A 15,810-nucleotide genomic window follows, 5' to 3' on the forward strand; every position below is an offset into this window, starting at 1 on the left:
CTGGTTTACAGTGTTTTGTCAGTTTTCTACTGCACAGCATGGTGACCCAATTACACATACATGTATACATTCTTTTTCCTCACATTATCATTCTCCATCGTAAATGACTAGACATAGTTCCCAGTGAATTTTGTTTAAGATTTTTGCATCTATGTTCATCCGTGACATTGACCTGTAATTTTCTTTCTTGTGTGTGATATCTTTGTCTAGTTTGATGTCAGGGTAATGGTGGCCTCATAGAAAGAGTTTGGAAAAGTTTCTTCCTCTGCAATTTTTTAAATAGTTTCAGAAGGATAGGTGTTAACTCTTTATGTTTGGTAGAATTCACCTGTAAAGCTATCTGATCCAGGTCTTTTCTTTGGTGGGAGTTTTTAGATTACTGATCCAATTTCAGTACTGGTAATTGATCTGTTCCCATTTTCTATTTCTTCCTGCTTCAGACTAGGAGGATTGTACCTTTCTAAGAATTTGTCCATTTCTTCCGGTTTGTCTATTTTATTGCCACATAGTTGCTCATAGTAGTCTCTTATGATCCTTTGTATTTCTGTGGTGTTGGTGGTAATTTCTCTTTTTTCACTTCTGCTTTTATTGATTTGGGTCCTCTGCCTTTTTTCCTTGATAAGTCTGGCTAAGGGTTTATCACTTTTGTTGATCTTTTCAAAGAACCAGCTTTTAGTTTCATTGATCTTTTCCATGGTTTTCTTTGTTTCTATTTCATTGATTTCTGTTCTGATCTTTATGATTTCTTCCCTTCTAACTTTGTGTCTTATTTATCCTTTTTTTCTCTAGTTGCTTTAGGTGTGAGCTTAGGTTGTTTATTTGAAATTTTTCTTGTTTCCTGAGGTACGCTGCTCTTGCTATAAACTCCCTTCCTGGAACTGCTTTTGCTGCATCCCATAGGTCTTGGATCATTGTGTTTTCATTTTTATTTGTCTCTAGGTATTTTTTTAAATTTCCTCTCTGGTTTCTTCAGTAATCCATTGGGGTCATTTTTAGTAGTGTATTATTTAGTTTCACGTGTTTGTGTTTTTTTTTTTTTTTTCTTATAGTTCATTTCTAGTCTCATAGTGTTGGGTCAGAAAAGATGCTTAATATGATTTCAGTTTTCCTAACCTTACCAAAGCTTGTTTTGTGGCCTAGCATGTGACCTGTCCTGGAGAAATATTCCATGTGCACTTGAAAAGAATGTGTATTTTGCTGCTTTTGAATGGATGTTCTGTAGATATCAGCTAAGTCCATCTGGTCTCATGTATCATTTAAGGGCCTGTGTATCCTTACTGATTTTCTGTCCGGGTGATCTGTCCATTGATATAAGTGAGGTGTTAAAGTCCCCCACTATTGCTGTGTCACTGTCAATTTTATATATATATATATATATTTTGAAGTGCTCCTATGTTGAGTGCATATGTATTTACAATTGGTATATCTTTTTCTTGGATTGATCTCTTAATCATTATGTGGTGTCCTTTTTTGTCTCTTGTAACAGTCTTTATTTTAAAGTCTATTCTGCCTGATGTATTGCCATTCTGGCTTTCTTTTGATTTCTATTTGCACAGACTACCCATTGGTTCCTTCTAGAGTATTTTTGATTTATTACTGTATTCCTCATCACCGTTTTGTTGTTTTTTAGTATTTTCTAGCCCTTTGTTAAAGCCTTCTAACTTTTTGCTCTTTGCATCTGTTGTCCTCCCAAGTTCTTTGATTTTCTTTACAACCATTACAAACTCTTTCTCGGATAGATTACCACTTCATAGTTCTTCTGGGATTTTATCTTGTTCTTTATCTGAAACATATTGCTCTGTTGCTTCATTTTGTCTAAGTTGGTTATTTGTATTTGTATGTATGTGGTAAGTTAGTTAATGTTTCTTGACTTTGGAGAAGTGGCCCTCTATAGGAAATGCCCTATATGTCCCAGCAACGCACTTCCCTCTTGTTACTCAAGCTATATCCTCTAGGGCTTCCCCCTAAGAAGGCTGCATGGGTCCTTCTGTTGTGGTAGACTGGCTATATGGTTAGTCTGGTAGGCTTGGTTGGCCCTTAGTCTGGTTGGTTGCCAGGCCCCACCCTGCGTGGATGCTGCTGTTTAGTGGGGCCTGGTCACGAGATGGCTGGTTGGGGAATCCTATGGGCTAGTGCTGGCTCACTGTTGGCTGGAGTTATGGTCCTAAAGGCTCTGAGCTCTTTCCTATGCACTGGCATTTGAAGCCAGATCCTGAGATTAGTTCCAGACTACTAGCAGGTGGACCTGGAGTCTGGCTGCAGGGCCCAGAGATCCCAGAGGTCATTTCAGATTATGGCTGATTCCTGACAGTTGGGTACAGGATCTGAGGCATCTCAAGAGTCATGTTGGCCTGCTAGTGGGCATGGCCAAGGCCCAGCTGGTCTCAAGCTAGGGTCTGGCCTGCCTTGTAGGATTGTAGTTTTCTTGCCCCTGTTGGATGAGGCTGGACTAGAGTCTTACACAGGCTTCCTGGCAGGAGAAGCCAGTGCCTGCCCCACTGGTGGGTAGAGCTGGGTCTTGTCCCTCAGGTGGGGAGAGCTGTGTCTAGGGTCATGTCTAGAGACAGCTGTGGGTTCAGGAAGCCCTCTGTCAGCCTGTCTGCTAATGGGTGGGGCTCTGTCCCCACCCAGTTATTTTGGCCTGAAGTGTCCCAGCGCTGGAGCCTGTATGTTGCTGGGAGGGGCAAGATCTTGGCACTAGTGATCCAATATATCAGCTGCCAGGATGTTCCAAATATGACTTCCAAGAGTATCTATGTCCCCCAGGTGAGCCGCAGCCATCCTCACCTCTCCAGGAGAGTTTGCAAGACCAGCAGGTAGGTCAGGCCCAGGCTCCTATCAAATTACTGCTTTTGCCCTGGTTCTCAGTGCATGCGAGACTTTCATGTGTACCCTTAAAGAGTGAAGTCTCTATTTATTCCAATTCTGTTGGGCTCCTGCAATAAGGCCCTGCTGCTTTCAAAGCCAGTGCTCTGAGGACTTGGTGCCAGACCCCCAGGCTGGGAAGCCTGACGTGGCACTCAGAACTCTCACTCCTGAAGGAGAACCTCTGTAATATAAGTATTTTCCACTTTGTGAGTTGTCCACCCAGCGGGTATAGGACTTGATTATATTGTAAATCCCCCCCTCCTGTCTCATTTTTTTATGTTCCTTTTTTATGTCTTTAGTTGTAGAAGGCCTTTTCTGGTAGGTTCCAGTCATTTTCACTGATGGTTGTTCTATAGGTAGTGTGATTTTGGTAGGCTTGTGAGAAAAGGTGAGCTCAGTGTCTTTCTACTCCACTGTCTTGGCCCCAAAACTTACTATTTTGATTCTTTATAGAGAATTCCTTTTTGAAAAAATTTGTTTATTTATTTAGCTTTTTAGGGCTGCACCCATTGCACATGGAAGTTCCCAGGCTAGGGGTCAAATTGGAGCTACAGCTGCCGGCCTACACCACAGCTACGGCCACAGCAATGCAGGATCCGAGCTGTGTCTGTGACCTACACCACAGCTCACGGCAATGCCAGATCCTTAACCCACTGAGCGAGGCCAGGGATTGAACCCACAACCTCATGGTTCCTAGTTGGATTCGTTTCCACTGTACCACGATGGGAACTCCAAGAGTTCCTAATACTTGGCGGTAGTCCCACCTCTAAGTCTCCTACAAAAGCTTTTCTGTAGCAAAGCAATTGAAAAATACATGGTTTTGGCATTTCCGTTGTGGTGCAGCAGAAACAAATTCCACTAGTAACCATGAGGCTGTGGGTTCGATCCCTGGCCTCACTCAGTGGGTTAAGGATCCTGCATTGCTGTGGCTGTAGCCTAGGCTGGCAGCTGTAGCTCCAATTCCACCCCCTAGCCTGGGAACCTCCATATGCCCCAGGTGCAGCCCTTTAAAAAAAAAACAAAAAAAGGTCTTAACTACTGAGTAACATAATGACCACTTGAACCAAAGCATCAAGCTTTTCTTTCTCATTTCTGTATTCTGATAGAATTCATTGACTCTACTGAACACCTAGAGGAGTTTGACCTGGAGGAAGATTTCGAGATTCTGAGCATATAGAATAGTGGGAACTCAACTGGGAGATCTGTCTTCCGTCTGGCAACAGAAGAACATGAGCTCATCACATAAAACTCTTCTAGTCAGCAAGTGCCTGATATGCCAACAGCATACGAACTTGATAGCAATCATGACTGAGCCAATCACCGTTTCTCAGAAAAAAACAAACAAATGAACAATAACACCCTCCCCCCCCCCCGAGAGAACTAAAACAATCATGGAATCCAGGAGCAGAAAGATTAGAAGTTGTCTCTTGCTTCCCAGCTCCTTACATGGCCACAGCACATCTTCAGCTACTGAAATGAGGAGGTGGACGTCTGGAAGACAGATAGCAACTCCCACCTTGCTTCCAGCACCAGCAGATAAGAGATGGTTACCCTGTGCTTCTTCACCCTTCCAGGTTTGACCTCTTTGGGCTAAACACTAAGAAGCAGTCTGTTCTTTTGCTCTAATAATAAAGTGATAATCATTGCATCAGGGAGAAAAAGTTCCTGTTACATTATTTGAATATGTATTTAAAGAATTGATATCCAAACACTTGTCAAAGAAATGACATCAAATGTACACTTACTGATTGCCTTCCTCTTTGAGGAAACTTTACTATTTGTTGGGTCACTGTCCCCATGCTTACTGATACTTTGGTCAGGTGTCAGCCTGTCTTTAAATCATTATCACTTCAATCAAGGGTCTGCAAACTTTTTCTGTCAGGGTCCAGAGAAGAAATGTTTGAGACTCTGCAGGCTGTGTAGCTACTCACCTCTGCTGGTGAAGCCCCCAAATGGCCATAGACAAAGTGCATGCAAATGAGCCTGGACGTCAGCCAATCAAACTTTATTTATGAACCCAGGAGGCGGGCTGGATTTGGCCCACAGGCTGTAGTTGGCCAGTCACTGACTTAAACTGTTGATTTTTGTTTGAGAAATTACAAATAGTGTTTGAATTTAACTCCATTTTGGTTGACAGTCATAACTGGAAAGACCTAGTCCTGTGGTGACAATCTGTGCACCAGATACAATTCCAAAACATTCTGGGACTAGCAACATACTAAATATTAAAGCACATATTCATCAAATTGGCTTTGCTGACCACTCTCCCATGTGGCTGCACTTCATGTCTCAGCCGTATCTTCCCACTTTGCTCTTCTGGCTGCCTTAGCCTGGATGCCTTTTGCCTCCGTGCTCAACCAAGTCCCTAGGAAGGCCAGCAACTACAGTTTGAAAGCTAGCACCAAACCAAGGTGGGTTTTTTTTTTTTTGTTTATTTAGAAATATTTGAACACTTATTTCCTTAGATTCCTTTTTTTTTCCAGTAGATAATATATTCCCACGGTTCAAAATTCTAAAGTTTTGCTGCAAAATGGTATTCAGTGAAATGTCTCCCTTCCACAGGTCAGTTTTCTTCCCTGAATCCTCCCAATGTTATTAATTTCTTGTTTATACTTCAGAGGATATGTTTTATGAATATACAAATGCATGCACATAGATCGTAGATCTGATTTTAATGATTTTAAATTTTCTCTACTTTCCATTTATCTGTAAATGATCCTGAGCCCCCAGAGAAATGGAAAGTCCTTTTGAAAATTCTGGCATGTGATGAGGCTAGAAACAGTGGTAGGCTTATTTTTTTTTTTTTTTTAATGGCCATACCTGTGGCATCAGGAAGTTCCTGGGCTAGGGGTCGAAGTGGAGCTAGAGCTGCAGGCCTGCGCCACAGGCAAAGCAATACTGGATCCGAGCTGCATCTGTGGCCTATGCTGTAGCTTGCGGCAATGCCGGATCCTTAACCCACTGAGCAAGGGCAGGGATTGAACCTGCATCCTCACAGAGACTACGTCGGATTCTTAACCAACTGAGCCACAACAGGAACTCCAGTTGTAGGCTTATCTTGAAAGAGGTTGTGGATTTGTTGCCCGTTGAAAGACATTTTGAGCCCTCGACTTCAGTTGTATTTTTCCAGGCCTCACTGTTTTGTTATAAAGCTTGACTTGCAGTACAGGAACCCCCATGGCTGTGAGGGGGCCTTGGGAATTTTAGCGAGATGGACTTTAGAAAAGTTTTCATCAAAGGATGTCAAGAGTCACATGTTCATGTTGAATTCCTTTTATTTGCAGTGTACAAAGCTGACACCATGTTTAATACGCAGAAGGTGAAAGTAACAATAGTTGAGATTATACTGATTATGCCTTGTCTGTGTTGGCACAGTTTACATAATATTTAAGAAAAGAGAATCACCTGGAAGGATGCCTCATGTCAACATAGCTAAGTGTTCTGGTAAAACTGATAATTAAAGGAAATGGTAAAAACAAATCCCCCTAAACAGAATACAATATCCTTTATAGTCAACTCAGGCTCGCTTTGGGTCTGCCAACTGCGAAAGCGAGGAGTGTGCTAGAGTTTTATGAGGGTTTAAAAATGTATTAAAATGGTTTAACAGGCTACCCGTGAAAGAGCCATTGGAGGCATTTTAGTGGAAAGGCTCTCACAGCGTCACCAAGCACAGGAACCAACACTGCAGCTTCGATTTGCCACCTTGCAGACAGCGGGATGGCATTTGGCAGAAACGGGGGCTTCTGAGAGAGTGGGACAAGGGGTTTACCTTTTTGTTTCTGGAGTTGAAAGCAAAATTCATGCCTCCTTACCCATCCCCCTCTCCATGCCCCCACCCCCACCCCCCGCCACAGCCCGGGAGAAAGGGCTGCGCTTCTCATTGCCCTTCATGGGTCAGGCCACATTTGGTGCTTCCTCTCCAGGTCAGGATACCTGGAGCCTCTGGCTGAGGAGGGAGCAGGCAAGGAGGAAGTGATTTGTCCATGATCTTGGGAAGTTCATGAGCCCCTATTGGCAGCTGGCCTTCCAGCCTCTCCCCTACATAATATGAGTCAAAGCTCACCTCGGGCTACTGCTTGGCACCTCATTCCAGCTCTGCTGCCTGCCTAGACACAGTGGGTGTCCATGAAGTGTAAGAGCTTGCCCTGGGCAGGCTTGAACCATCCATGAATGCTGAGCCAGAGAAATTTTTTTCATGCACAAACACGGGGTTCTAGTTTAAGCCACATAATGTGCGGTGACCTCTGGCCATAAAGAAGTGACTTATCAGCTATCATGAAGAGCTTTCTGATTAAGAAAGTAAGGAAGGCTAGCTAGCATCCTACGAAAGTGGTGGTCCAGCAGGTCTTTCTGAGGTAGCCATGAATAGTCATGCAAACATCCCACCCAAACAGTAGCACCAAGTAGACTGAAAGGGGACAGCACATTTCAGCAGGATGGGCGGCTCGTCCACGGGGCCTGAGGGTTGGAGTGACCAGTGGCCAGGAGTCCAGCCCAAACGAGACTCCAATGTACAACTTGACAGATGGGCGAAAAGGGCTTAGTTAGGCCTTCCTTCTTCAGACCGATCAGGTTTGTGAGGTGACCGTTGTGTGGAGGAGGGGAGGGCCAGGGGCAGAGTGGCAGGGGCCGCCCTACACGCTTTTCATACACACCTGGCAGCGGCTGACCCGGGTGTGGAGCTGCCCGGCTTTCAGCGTCTCAGAGACCGGCTCCTCCCCAAACTGCTGCCGCTCCTCCACCGTCGTCAGCCAGAAACTGTACTTGTTGGCAAAGTAGTGGCAGGTGCCTCGGGCACCACTGCACTCGATGAAGGGTGTGGCCCGAAAGTCCTCGAGGCAGGAGCCGGGGGACACTAGGGACTGGCCCCCACCCTCAGCACCAGCGGCTGTGTGCTGCAACAGACAGGGGGCACCTGTGAGCTGGGCACCCCAGAGGTGGCAGCGCCCTGCTGCTCCAGGCTTCAGCCCTCGACTTGAGTGGGCCAAAGGCTGTGTTTTAGGGCCGGGGGTGCGCTTCCTCCTTAGTGTAGCCTCAGGGCCAGGAGCGACCCCTCCAAGCTCCCTAGTACCCACCTAACCCACACCCCAGCACCCACCTACCCCCCCCCATGCAACTGCATCTCAGCTAGCCTTCCCCAAACTGCTGCTGTCTCAGCAAGTCTCATGTGTGTTAGGTGCACCCCCAGCCCACATTTCCACTAACAAATCAATCAAAGGCTAAGTGACGGAATATTCAACAGGTTTCAGAATGCAGTTCTTCTCAGAGTCCTTTGCACAGAGCGCTGGGCGGGGTGCTCCGGGGAAAGGAGAGCGCTCAGGACACTCCACAAGCGGGTCACACACTCCCCCCAGCAGATCTAGGAATAGCTCTTATCCTGAAGACACCTTCCTTGGGACTTTTACATTCAATCTGTACCACACTCTTTAGGGTGACACTTAGTTGGTCACCTACTGAGTGCAAGTAGACCTCTTGATCTCACATCCCAGCCTTGGCTTCCCAGGGTGCCTTCAAGCCCTGGATTTCCCTCCCAGCGCGTTCTGCCCTCGGCCTTGACACTGGGAGCGGGAGGGGGGCAGCGCAGAGCCTTACCATGAGGAAGGAGTAGCCGATCCAGAGGCTGCGCCAGCCCAGGGGGCACTGCGGGATGGTGATGTCCTGGCTGTGCACGGCAATAGCTTGGGAGGGTGCCTCACACACAGAGCAGCGGCTGATATACTGGGGAATCTGCGACTGGCCGACGGGCATCATGGGGATGGGGGCGGTAGTGGAGAGCCAGTAGGATTTATCGTTGCGCCGGGCATAGTGGCACACTTCGTTGATGTTGCAGTAGATGAAGGGCATGGTGCTGAAGCGGGGCAGGCAGGAGCCAGCAAACCCTGGAAGGAGGGGTGGGGGCGCAGGTCAGGTCTGGCTGAGAGGGCGGGGATGGGATTGGCCCTGGGGCCACTACAACTGGCCTAGATGGTGGTTTGGGGTCCTATCCAATGGCTTGTGTTAGCGCAAAGGCTCCCTCTCTTCCAATCCTGAAGTCTGTTGATCAAATCCGATTTTCAGTGCACCAGGGAAGTTGGATAATGAAAAACATCTTTTTCGAAGCTGAATCATGACTCCCTAGTTAATCTGCTTTGTAAAACCAGCATCTACTAGGGGGATTCAGAGTCAGCACACACGTAGACAATTCATTCTTGAGTAATCATTGTTGCCCGCGGGCCATATTATTATTACTACTCTAAGCATAATGTTTAACAGATGCTTCAATATGTGAGAAATGTTCTAAGCATTTTACATGGGTGACTCCTATGATCCTTACTCCACCCTATGGGACATGTACTAGAATTAGCCTTGTTCCATTGAAGAGGAAGCAGAAGCTTAGCTTGAATAACGTGTCCAGAGTAAGCAGCTAGTAAGTGGCAGAGCCGGGGTTTGAACCCAGATCTGCCTGACTCCAGAGCTGGTGCCTGTAACCCACTATCCAACAACGGGCCCCCCCAAGGGGCCAAGGAGGAGTGAGGCGTATGGCTCTTGGTCCTTGTGGGGACAGATGGCCAGGGCTGGCTGGCTGAGCCAGTACTTACCCAGATCCTGGTTGTGGGCTTTCTCCTGCCCCTCCACAAACAGCAGGCTGTAACCCACCCAGAGCTGGCTCATCCCGATGGGACACAGGGGCACCTGTTCCGACTGGCTGTGTTTCACCAAGGTGTAGCCCACTCTCACGCTCTGCCCGGGCAATCCAGCCGTCCCAAAGGGGCCCTGCTTCCCTGGAGCTCCTGAGAGGGGGAGAGTGGACAAGGGATGAGACAGGCGCCACCAGTAACAGCAGCTCCTGACTTTGTGCCAAGCGTTGAGCCGGGCGCCTTATACATAAGCATTAGCTCCCTTGAGCCTCATGACTTTATCACCCCGATTTTTGGATGATGAAACTGAGGCTCAGCTCGTAAGTGGTGGCGCTAGAACGCCCACCCAGATGTATCCGGCTACGCAGTCTCCATTGTGCAAAGCACAGGACCCAGCTTCCCTCCCACAGCCACTCAGCTTTGGTTGGGTTCATTACAAGGAGATGAAGGGAATGAGGGGGCAGAGGGGCTACTTCTCCGGCCGGCCTTGCAGGCTCTCAGAGGAGATCATCAGGACCTGCTGAATCCAAGGCAGCGAAAGCAGAGGTGGGCTTAGTGGGGCAAAATCCTTTCCTGCCCGTGGCAGACATGGCTGATGATCAGCCCAGCGAGCCTCAGGACTGTTCTCTGCTCGGGACAACTGGTTTGCCATCTCTGATAATAAAGTGGGAGGTAAGTAGCAGAACAGCCATATCTCCGATTTTCTTATGCCTTGAACCACCTCCCTTCCATCCATGTCAAAATCCCTGGGTAGAAGAGGGGAGCTGCAGGGCAGGGGGTCCTGCTCTAGTATCCAGTCAGAGCTCTTAAGAGCTGGAAGAGGAGTTCCCGTCATGGTGCAGCAGAAACGAATCCCACTAGGAACCATGAGGTTGCGGGTTCGATCCCTGGCCTCGCTCAGTGGATTGAGGATCTGGCATTGCCGTGAGCCGTGGTGTAGGTTTCAGATGCGGCTCGGATCCTGTGTGGCTGTGGCTGTGGTGTGGGCCGGCAGCTGTAGCTCAGATTTGACCCCTACCCCCTAGCCTGGGAACTTCCATATGCCGCAGGGGCAGCCCTAAAAAGCAAAAAAAAAAAAAAAAAAAAAAAAAAAACAAAAACAAAACCTAGAAGCGAACCCAGAAAAAGGATTCGGAGCAGTCCTTTGCCTTCCAGAATGGAAGGTTCTAATCCTTCACAGGCTCAGAATGGGGGGGGGGGAGCAAATGGATTAGAACCCAGTTTTCCAGCCTCCTAGCACTATCAAGCTTTACCACCACGTTTCCTAATTCCAGGATTTGAGATTCCGACTCACCCCCAAGCCTCAAACCCTCACAGAAGCCCCCTGCCCCCTAGTGCTGACATCACCAGACCTTCATATCCTGGAGGGCCTTGCAGTCCAGGGAGACCAGGATCACCAAGAGCCCCAGGTGGGCCGGGGAGACCAGTGGGGCCATCTTTGCCAGGGATGCCAGGTAAACCTTTGGTACCTGCAAGGAGAGAAGGAAGGCCCACAGCTCTGCACTCTATGTGGAGGGTCTAGGAGGGCCCTCCCCCTGGAGAAAGGGGACTTGCATGTCATGCCCAGGACTCACCAGGAGAGGGCGCATCAGCCATCACCCTGGAAGGCTCGCCGAACTCACGGCTGAGCCTCCTGAGCTAGTCCTTAGTTCACATCCCCAAAACTTGGCCCTGGGACCCCACTCTGAATTGAGCCCTTCTGAGCCCCTTCATACCCACGACCCCTTCCCTTCCCCTCATTCTCCCCGCCCCGCCCCTGGCAATGCTGGGAAGGGCGCAGGGCCACTGCTGGCGTCCCAGGTCAGAAATGAGGACACAGAGGCCCAGAGAGGCTGCTAGCTTACTCCATTTGGGAGAAACCTGGGATTAGAAGCTGGGCGTCCTGTCCCCCATCCCTGGGCTTTCCTCATTGCTTTTTATCCCCTACTTTCCCGCAGCAGCTTGTGAGTGAAGACAAGCTGTCTGGATTAGCTGCTTTGCTCTGCCCACAATTCTTAGATGCCAAATACAACTGCTGGCCCTCCTTCCGGGCAAGAATCTTGGAAACTTTGTGAAGCAGCTGAGGAGATGCGTGATGAAGGTGCGCCCTCAGACCTGGGGCTTCCAGCCAGTTGCTTCAGTGTCCCAGCCAAGGCTGTTTCTGCTCCCCACAAAGTCCCCTTTCTCTGGCACCCTCCTTACCTTGTAGGCCTATAGGGCCTTGGGCCCCAGGGTCCCCCGTGAGGCCGGGAATACCATCAATGCCTGGAAGACCCATGGGTCCAGGAGGAGCCCGGATAGCTTCTGCAATTGGTGTTTGGCCAGGAGCACCTCGAGGGCCGGAAAGACCTGTGAGCAGGTGGGATAGAAATAGAAATAGAAATGTCAGGCAGAGGCAGAGCAGGTGGCCAGGGTGGGCATCACAATTGGCATCACAGCCTAGGGCCCCAAACCCAGCTAGCTGGCTTACTGCTAGAAGCCAGACAAGCCAATTTGCTTATGAATTCACTGAAAAAGTCTTTCTGCGAGTGCCTACTGTGTCCAGGCCCTGGCAGATCAGGGGGTGGAGGAGTGAGTAAGACCTTTATGAGAAGATGGTTTGGTGGTGAAGATGAGAGATGCATAACCTGACAAAAAGCATTAATCTTACTGCAAATTGCAAGAAGTGCTACAGAGGAAATGGACAGTGCGAAGACAGTGGGAGGGAGCAGAGAGGGTTATGGGTGGAGAACCTGCTTTAGAGAGAGTGATAAGCAGCCTCTTGTAAGCAGTGACACTGAAGCTTAGACCACTGAAGCACTAGAAGGAGCTGGGGAGTGGGGAGGAGTCCAACAAGTAGAACTAGCATGTGCAAAGGGCCTGTGGCCAGCTGGAGTGCGGTGTTTTGGGCTAATTGAAGGAGACTAGTGTGAAAGCAGCTCAGTGAGCAGGAAAGGGGAAGGGCTGGTGCTGAGGATGAAGAGGGAGGCATCACGTAGGGCTTCATGGCCATAGTTTGTTCTTACACCGTGGGAAGCCACTAGATGATTTTCATTTTTACGAGACCTCTGTGACCACTCTCTGGAGAAATGATTGTTGAGGGAGGTGCCTAATGGCAGCAGGGAGACCAGTTAGCAGGTCACCGCAGTGATTTACATGAGGAAGGTTAGTGGCTTGGTCCTGAGTGGCAGCGATGGAGGCAATGAGGGGACTGGATGCAAAGCATGTTTCGGAGACACAGCCCTCAGGATTGGATGCGTCAGAGTGAGGGGGTGGTGATTAAGGATGGAAAGGGTGGTTCTTCATTTCTGGGTGGAGCAAATGGGTGAATGGTGATCTGAGTGCAAACCCAACACCCACAAACACAGAAACAATGCAGAGATGGGAGATCAGTGGCAGGATCCATGGCGACGAGGCAGCAATGGCTTCAGTCCTGGGAATGGATGGAGGCAGAGGTGTCCCCAAAGCGAGAAACTCCCTCCCTGGAGGAGCTTGATCCAGCTGTTTCAGGCAATCAGGCTTGCTTCTGTGGTGAGCGGGAATGGTACCCCCAGACCCCTCCCGGGAGCTCGGGATCAGCCCAGCACATGCTCTCAACTCACCTCTTGGCCCTGCTTTCCCCTTCATCCCGGGAAATCCTGGGTCTCCGGATGGCCCAACCTTGCCTGGAATCCCCATGAATCCAGGCTCCCCTTTCATGCCTGGCAAAGTCCAAAGGAAGGCAAGTCAGGGCCCAGAACAGTGGTGCTGGTGGTGAGAGCTTGAAACTAGGCAGAGGCAGCGGCCTGACGGGCATTATGGGTGGCCCTCTCTCCCCAGGGCTGCAGGAAGGGGCCGTCTCTGGGTGGCAGTGGCCAGCCACGCAGTCATACCTTTCAGTCCCAATGCTCCTGGGAGGCCAGAGAAACCTGGGATTCCTTGGTCTCCCTTGGGCCCTCGAGGACCAGGAATTCCAGGGAAGCCAGGGTCTCCAGGGTCGCCTTGATCCGAGGATGGCCCCGGGGGACCTAGGGGCCCCGGGGGGCCTGGGCGGCCTAGGGATAAGATAGGAAGAGGGATGAGGGCAGAAGGAAGAGGAAGCCGTCATTACTGAAGGCCGTGGGATGGAAAGGAAGCCAAAGCCCATTCCCAGGGCAGCTAATGTGCCCTCGCCTTCCGTGGGTCCCCAGGGCCCAGACCTTCCCAAACCCTTTTAGCAAAGGGCAGCCCATTCCAGCCCCCTGTGTCCCTGCAGGAGGAGGGGTGTGAGGCCACACAGGCCCAGGCGCGGCCCAGCAGTGGCCATGGGGTTGGACTGTGGCCAGGGCCTCCCCAAACTCCAGACACAAGGTGACGGCCAGCCCCTCTTTGCGCGTCCCGTCTTTACCTCGTTCTCCATCTAGGCCTGGTCGCCCGGGGTCACCAGGCTGTCCTGCTATGACTGAAGGCAAGGAGTGGCCTGGGGGACCGGGGAGACCAGCGGGGCCCTGAAGACCTGGGAAACCTGCAAAGAATAAATACAAAGGGCTGCAGGGGTTCTGTGTGCCCAAGAGCGGGCCAGTCTCTCTCGGAGAAAACAGAAGCCCTTAGGTAGGAGCCAGACCAGCCCGAGGCCAGCAGAGGGCTCTTCTCTCTTTCTGCTCCCTTCTCAGCACAGCCCATGGGCCCAGGGACTCCTGGCTCTGCAGCTGGAACCGCATTTAATTGGGATGGCTAGAGCTGTGGAAAGTTCTAGCTCCCCAAGGTCACTGGTAACAGATGTATGTTAGCCAGATTTCGCCCAAATGAGGAAGACAAAAAGGTATGACTGCAGCCCCTGGCGTTGAAGTTCCCTAAAGTGCTTTTAAACCTAACTATCCCTGTTGTACATTTCATTAAGTTAGCCGGTCCTGACTGCTGCTGCTCAGAGAAGGTTATAGAGCGAGGTGGGGCACAAGCCCCAACCAGTCAGAACAGAGGCCCGCTCAGCAGGATGGAGGTGGCAAGGGCGCTGTGTCTCCCAGTGTAGCTCCCCTTCTTCTGCTAAGGTCTGGGTCTTCTGGGCAAGCTGGAACACAATTTTATAGGTAATTCATGATATCAGCTGAATGCTTGCTTAATTGCCTAAATCTCTTCTCCCTTTCTGGCCAAAGAGAATGAATAGCCATTTACCTAAGGTTCCTTGCATAATACTCATTTGCTCAAATTTTAATACTGCTTTACATGCTTTGTTTGTGGAATGATTTCTATTATAGTATGTTCAAAAACCTAAAAAAAAATGCAACCAATTACAGAAGATTTATGTCATGTGCACACATCAAAAACATAGATGGTAATCTTGATGGGAAAATGTATCAAAGCCACATATACAAATGTAGACATCTATTTTTGTTCTTGGAACATGGAAGAAATGTATTTATTAATTCGGTATATTCTGGAAGATAGTCAAATGAAGAGGAATATATTCAAATTGGTTGATAAGTTGTTTTGGTGGTTGAGACTCTTGTTTGTGACAAGAAAATCCCAAAATCTTAATGTTGAATTTCTCATATTTAGCTAATAGTGTATCCATGAAAACTTGTATAGAAAGATGGAGGATTAGTTAATTTGGGTGTCTTTTAACAGATCATTAATTAATTGAATACTGAGGCAAGACAGAGGAGGAAAAAATAAATTTCAGGAAAAGCCTCCAATTATTAGAAGTCTGGAAAAGAAACAAAGTAAAAAAAAGCAAAACCAGTTGCAAAGCCACATGCACTACTTTTAGCACTGTCAGTTATGGCTTGATGAATCATTGAAGGATTTTTCTTTTTCACAAAGGGCAAAATCTGAAAAGAAAGACATATTGTATTTTTGTCCTAAAAGTACATTTTGATATATACATACGCTGAAATTATGCAAAACCAATAAATTAGACACCACATAGAGTAAGTGTGGGCAGCACACAGATTATAACGTCTGTACTCAAGGCAATTTTTGGAGCCACCTCCTCTTCACCTGTTTCTTGATAATTATACCAATACATCATTAAACCTGAAATAAAGGTATTACTATCTTCAAGTAGTAAAAAAAAAAAAAAAGCTCAAGTATTTCTTTGATTAAGAATGAGACACTTTAAATGATCACATGAAAATGCAAGATGCCATATTTTCCCAACTCACTCCATTGTTAGAGCCCTAAAACAAACAAATCAAACCCCATATTGGGAGTTCCCATCATGGCTCAGCAGAAACGAATCTGACTAGGATCCATGAGGATTCAGGTCCAGTCCCTGACCTCGGTGGGTTAAGGATCCGGCTTTGCCATGAGCTGTGGTGTAGGTCTCAGACATGGCTTGGATCTGGCGTGGCTGTGGCCGTGGTGTAGGCCAGCAGCTCTATCTCCGATTTGACCCCTAGCCTGGGAACTT

At 48.6% G+C, this 15,810-nt stretch overlaps 2 protein-coding genes across 7 annotated transcripts in view; one reads left to right on the top strand and one right to left on the bottom strand.

Annotated features, from left to right (window-relative positions):
* Positions 1 to 4,529, top strand: part of ATG4A (autophagy related 4A cysteine peptidase) — an 87,405-nt gene extending 82,876 nt beyond the window's left edge. For 4 of the 6 annotated variants that reach the window (XM_021079699.1, XM_021079702.1, XM_021079703.1 and 1 more), the window contains one exon: positions 3,975 to 4,529. In XM_021079699.1, the coding sequence (XP_020935358.1) occupies positions 3,975 to 4,045 (71 nt within the window). In that variant the 3' untranslated portion in view covers positions 4,046 to 4,529. The remainder of the gene's footprint in view (positions 1 to 3,974) is intronic. The other 2 variants (XM_021079700.1, XM_021079704.1) reach the window with 2 other exon arrangements.
* The window catches only part of COL4A6 (collagen type IV alpha 6 chain), a 116,014-nt gene continuing 106,329 nt past the window's right edge, over positions 6,126 to 15,810 (bottom strand). Inside the window, 8 exon segments of the mRNA XM_021079861.1 lie at positions 6,126 to 7,763; positions 8,461 to 8,747; positions 9,447 to 9,638; positions 10,838 to 10,954; positions 11,667 to 11,813; positions 13,046 to 13,144; positions 13,316 to 13,477; positions 13,810 to 13,926. Coding sequence (XP_020935520.1) covers positions 7,503 to 7,763; positions 8,461 to 8,747; positions 9,447 to 9,638; positions 10,838 to 10,954; positions 11,667 to 11,813; positions 13,046 to 13,144; positions 13,316 to 13,477; positions 13,810 to 13,926 — 1,382 coding nt within the window. The 3' untranslated portion in view covers positions 6,126 to 7,502.

The sequence above is a fragment of the Sus scrofa genome, chromosome X (assembly GCF_000003025.6).
Source record: "Sus scrofa isolate TJ Tabasco breed Duroc chromosome X, Sscrofa11.1, whole genome shotgun sequence".
Lineage (NCBI taxonomy): Eukaryota > Metazoa > Chordata > Mammalia > Artiodactyla > Suidae > Sus > Sus scrofa.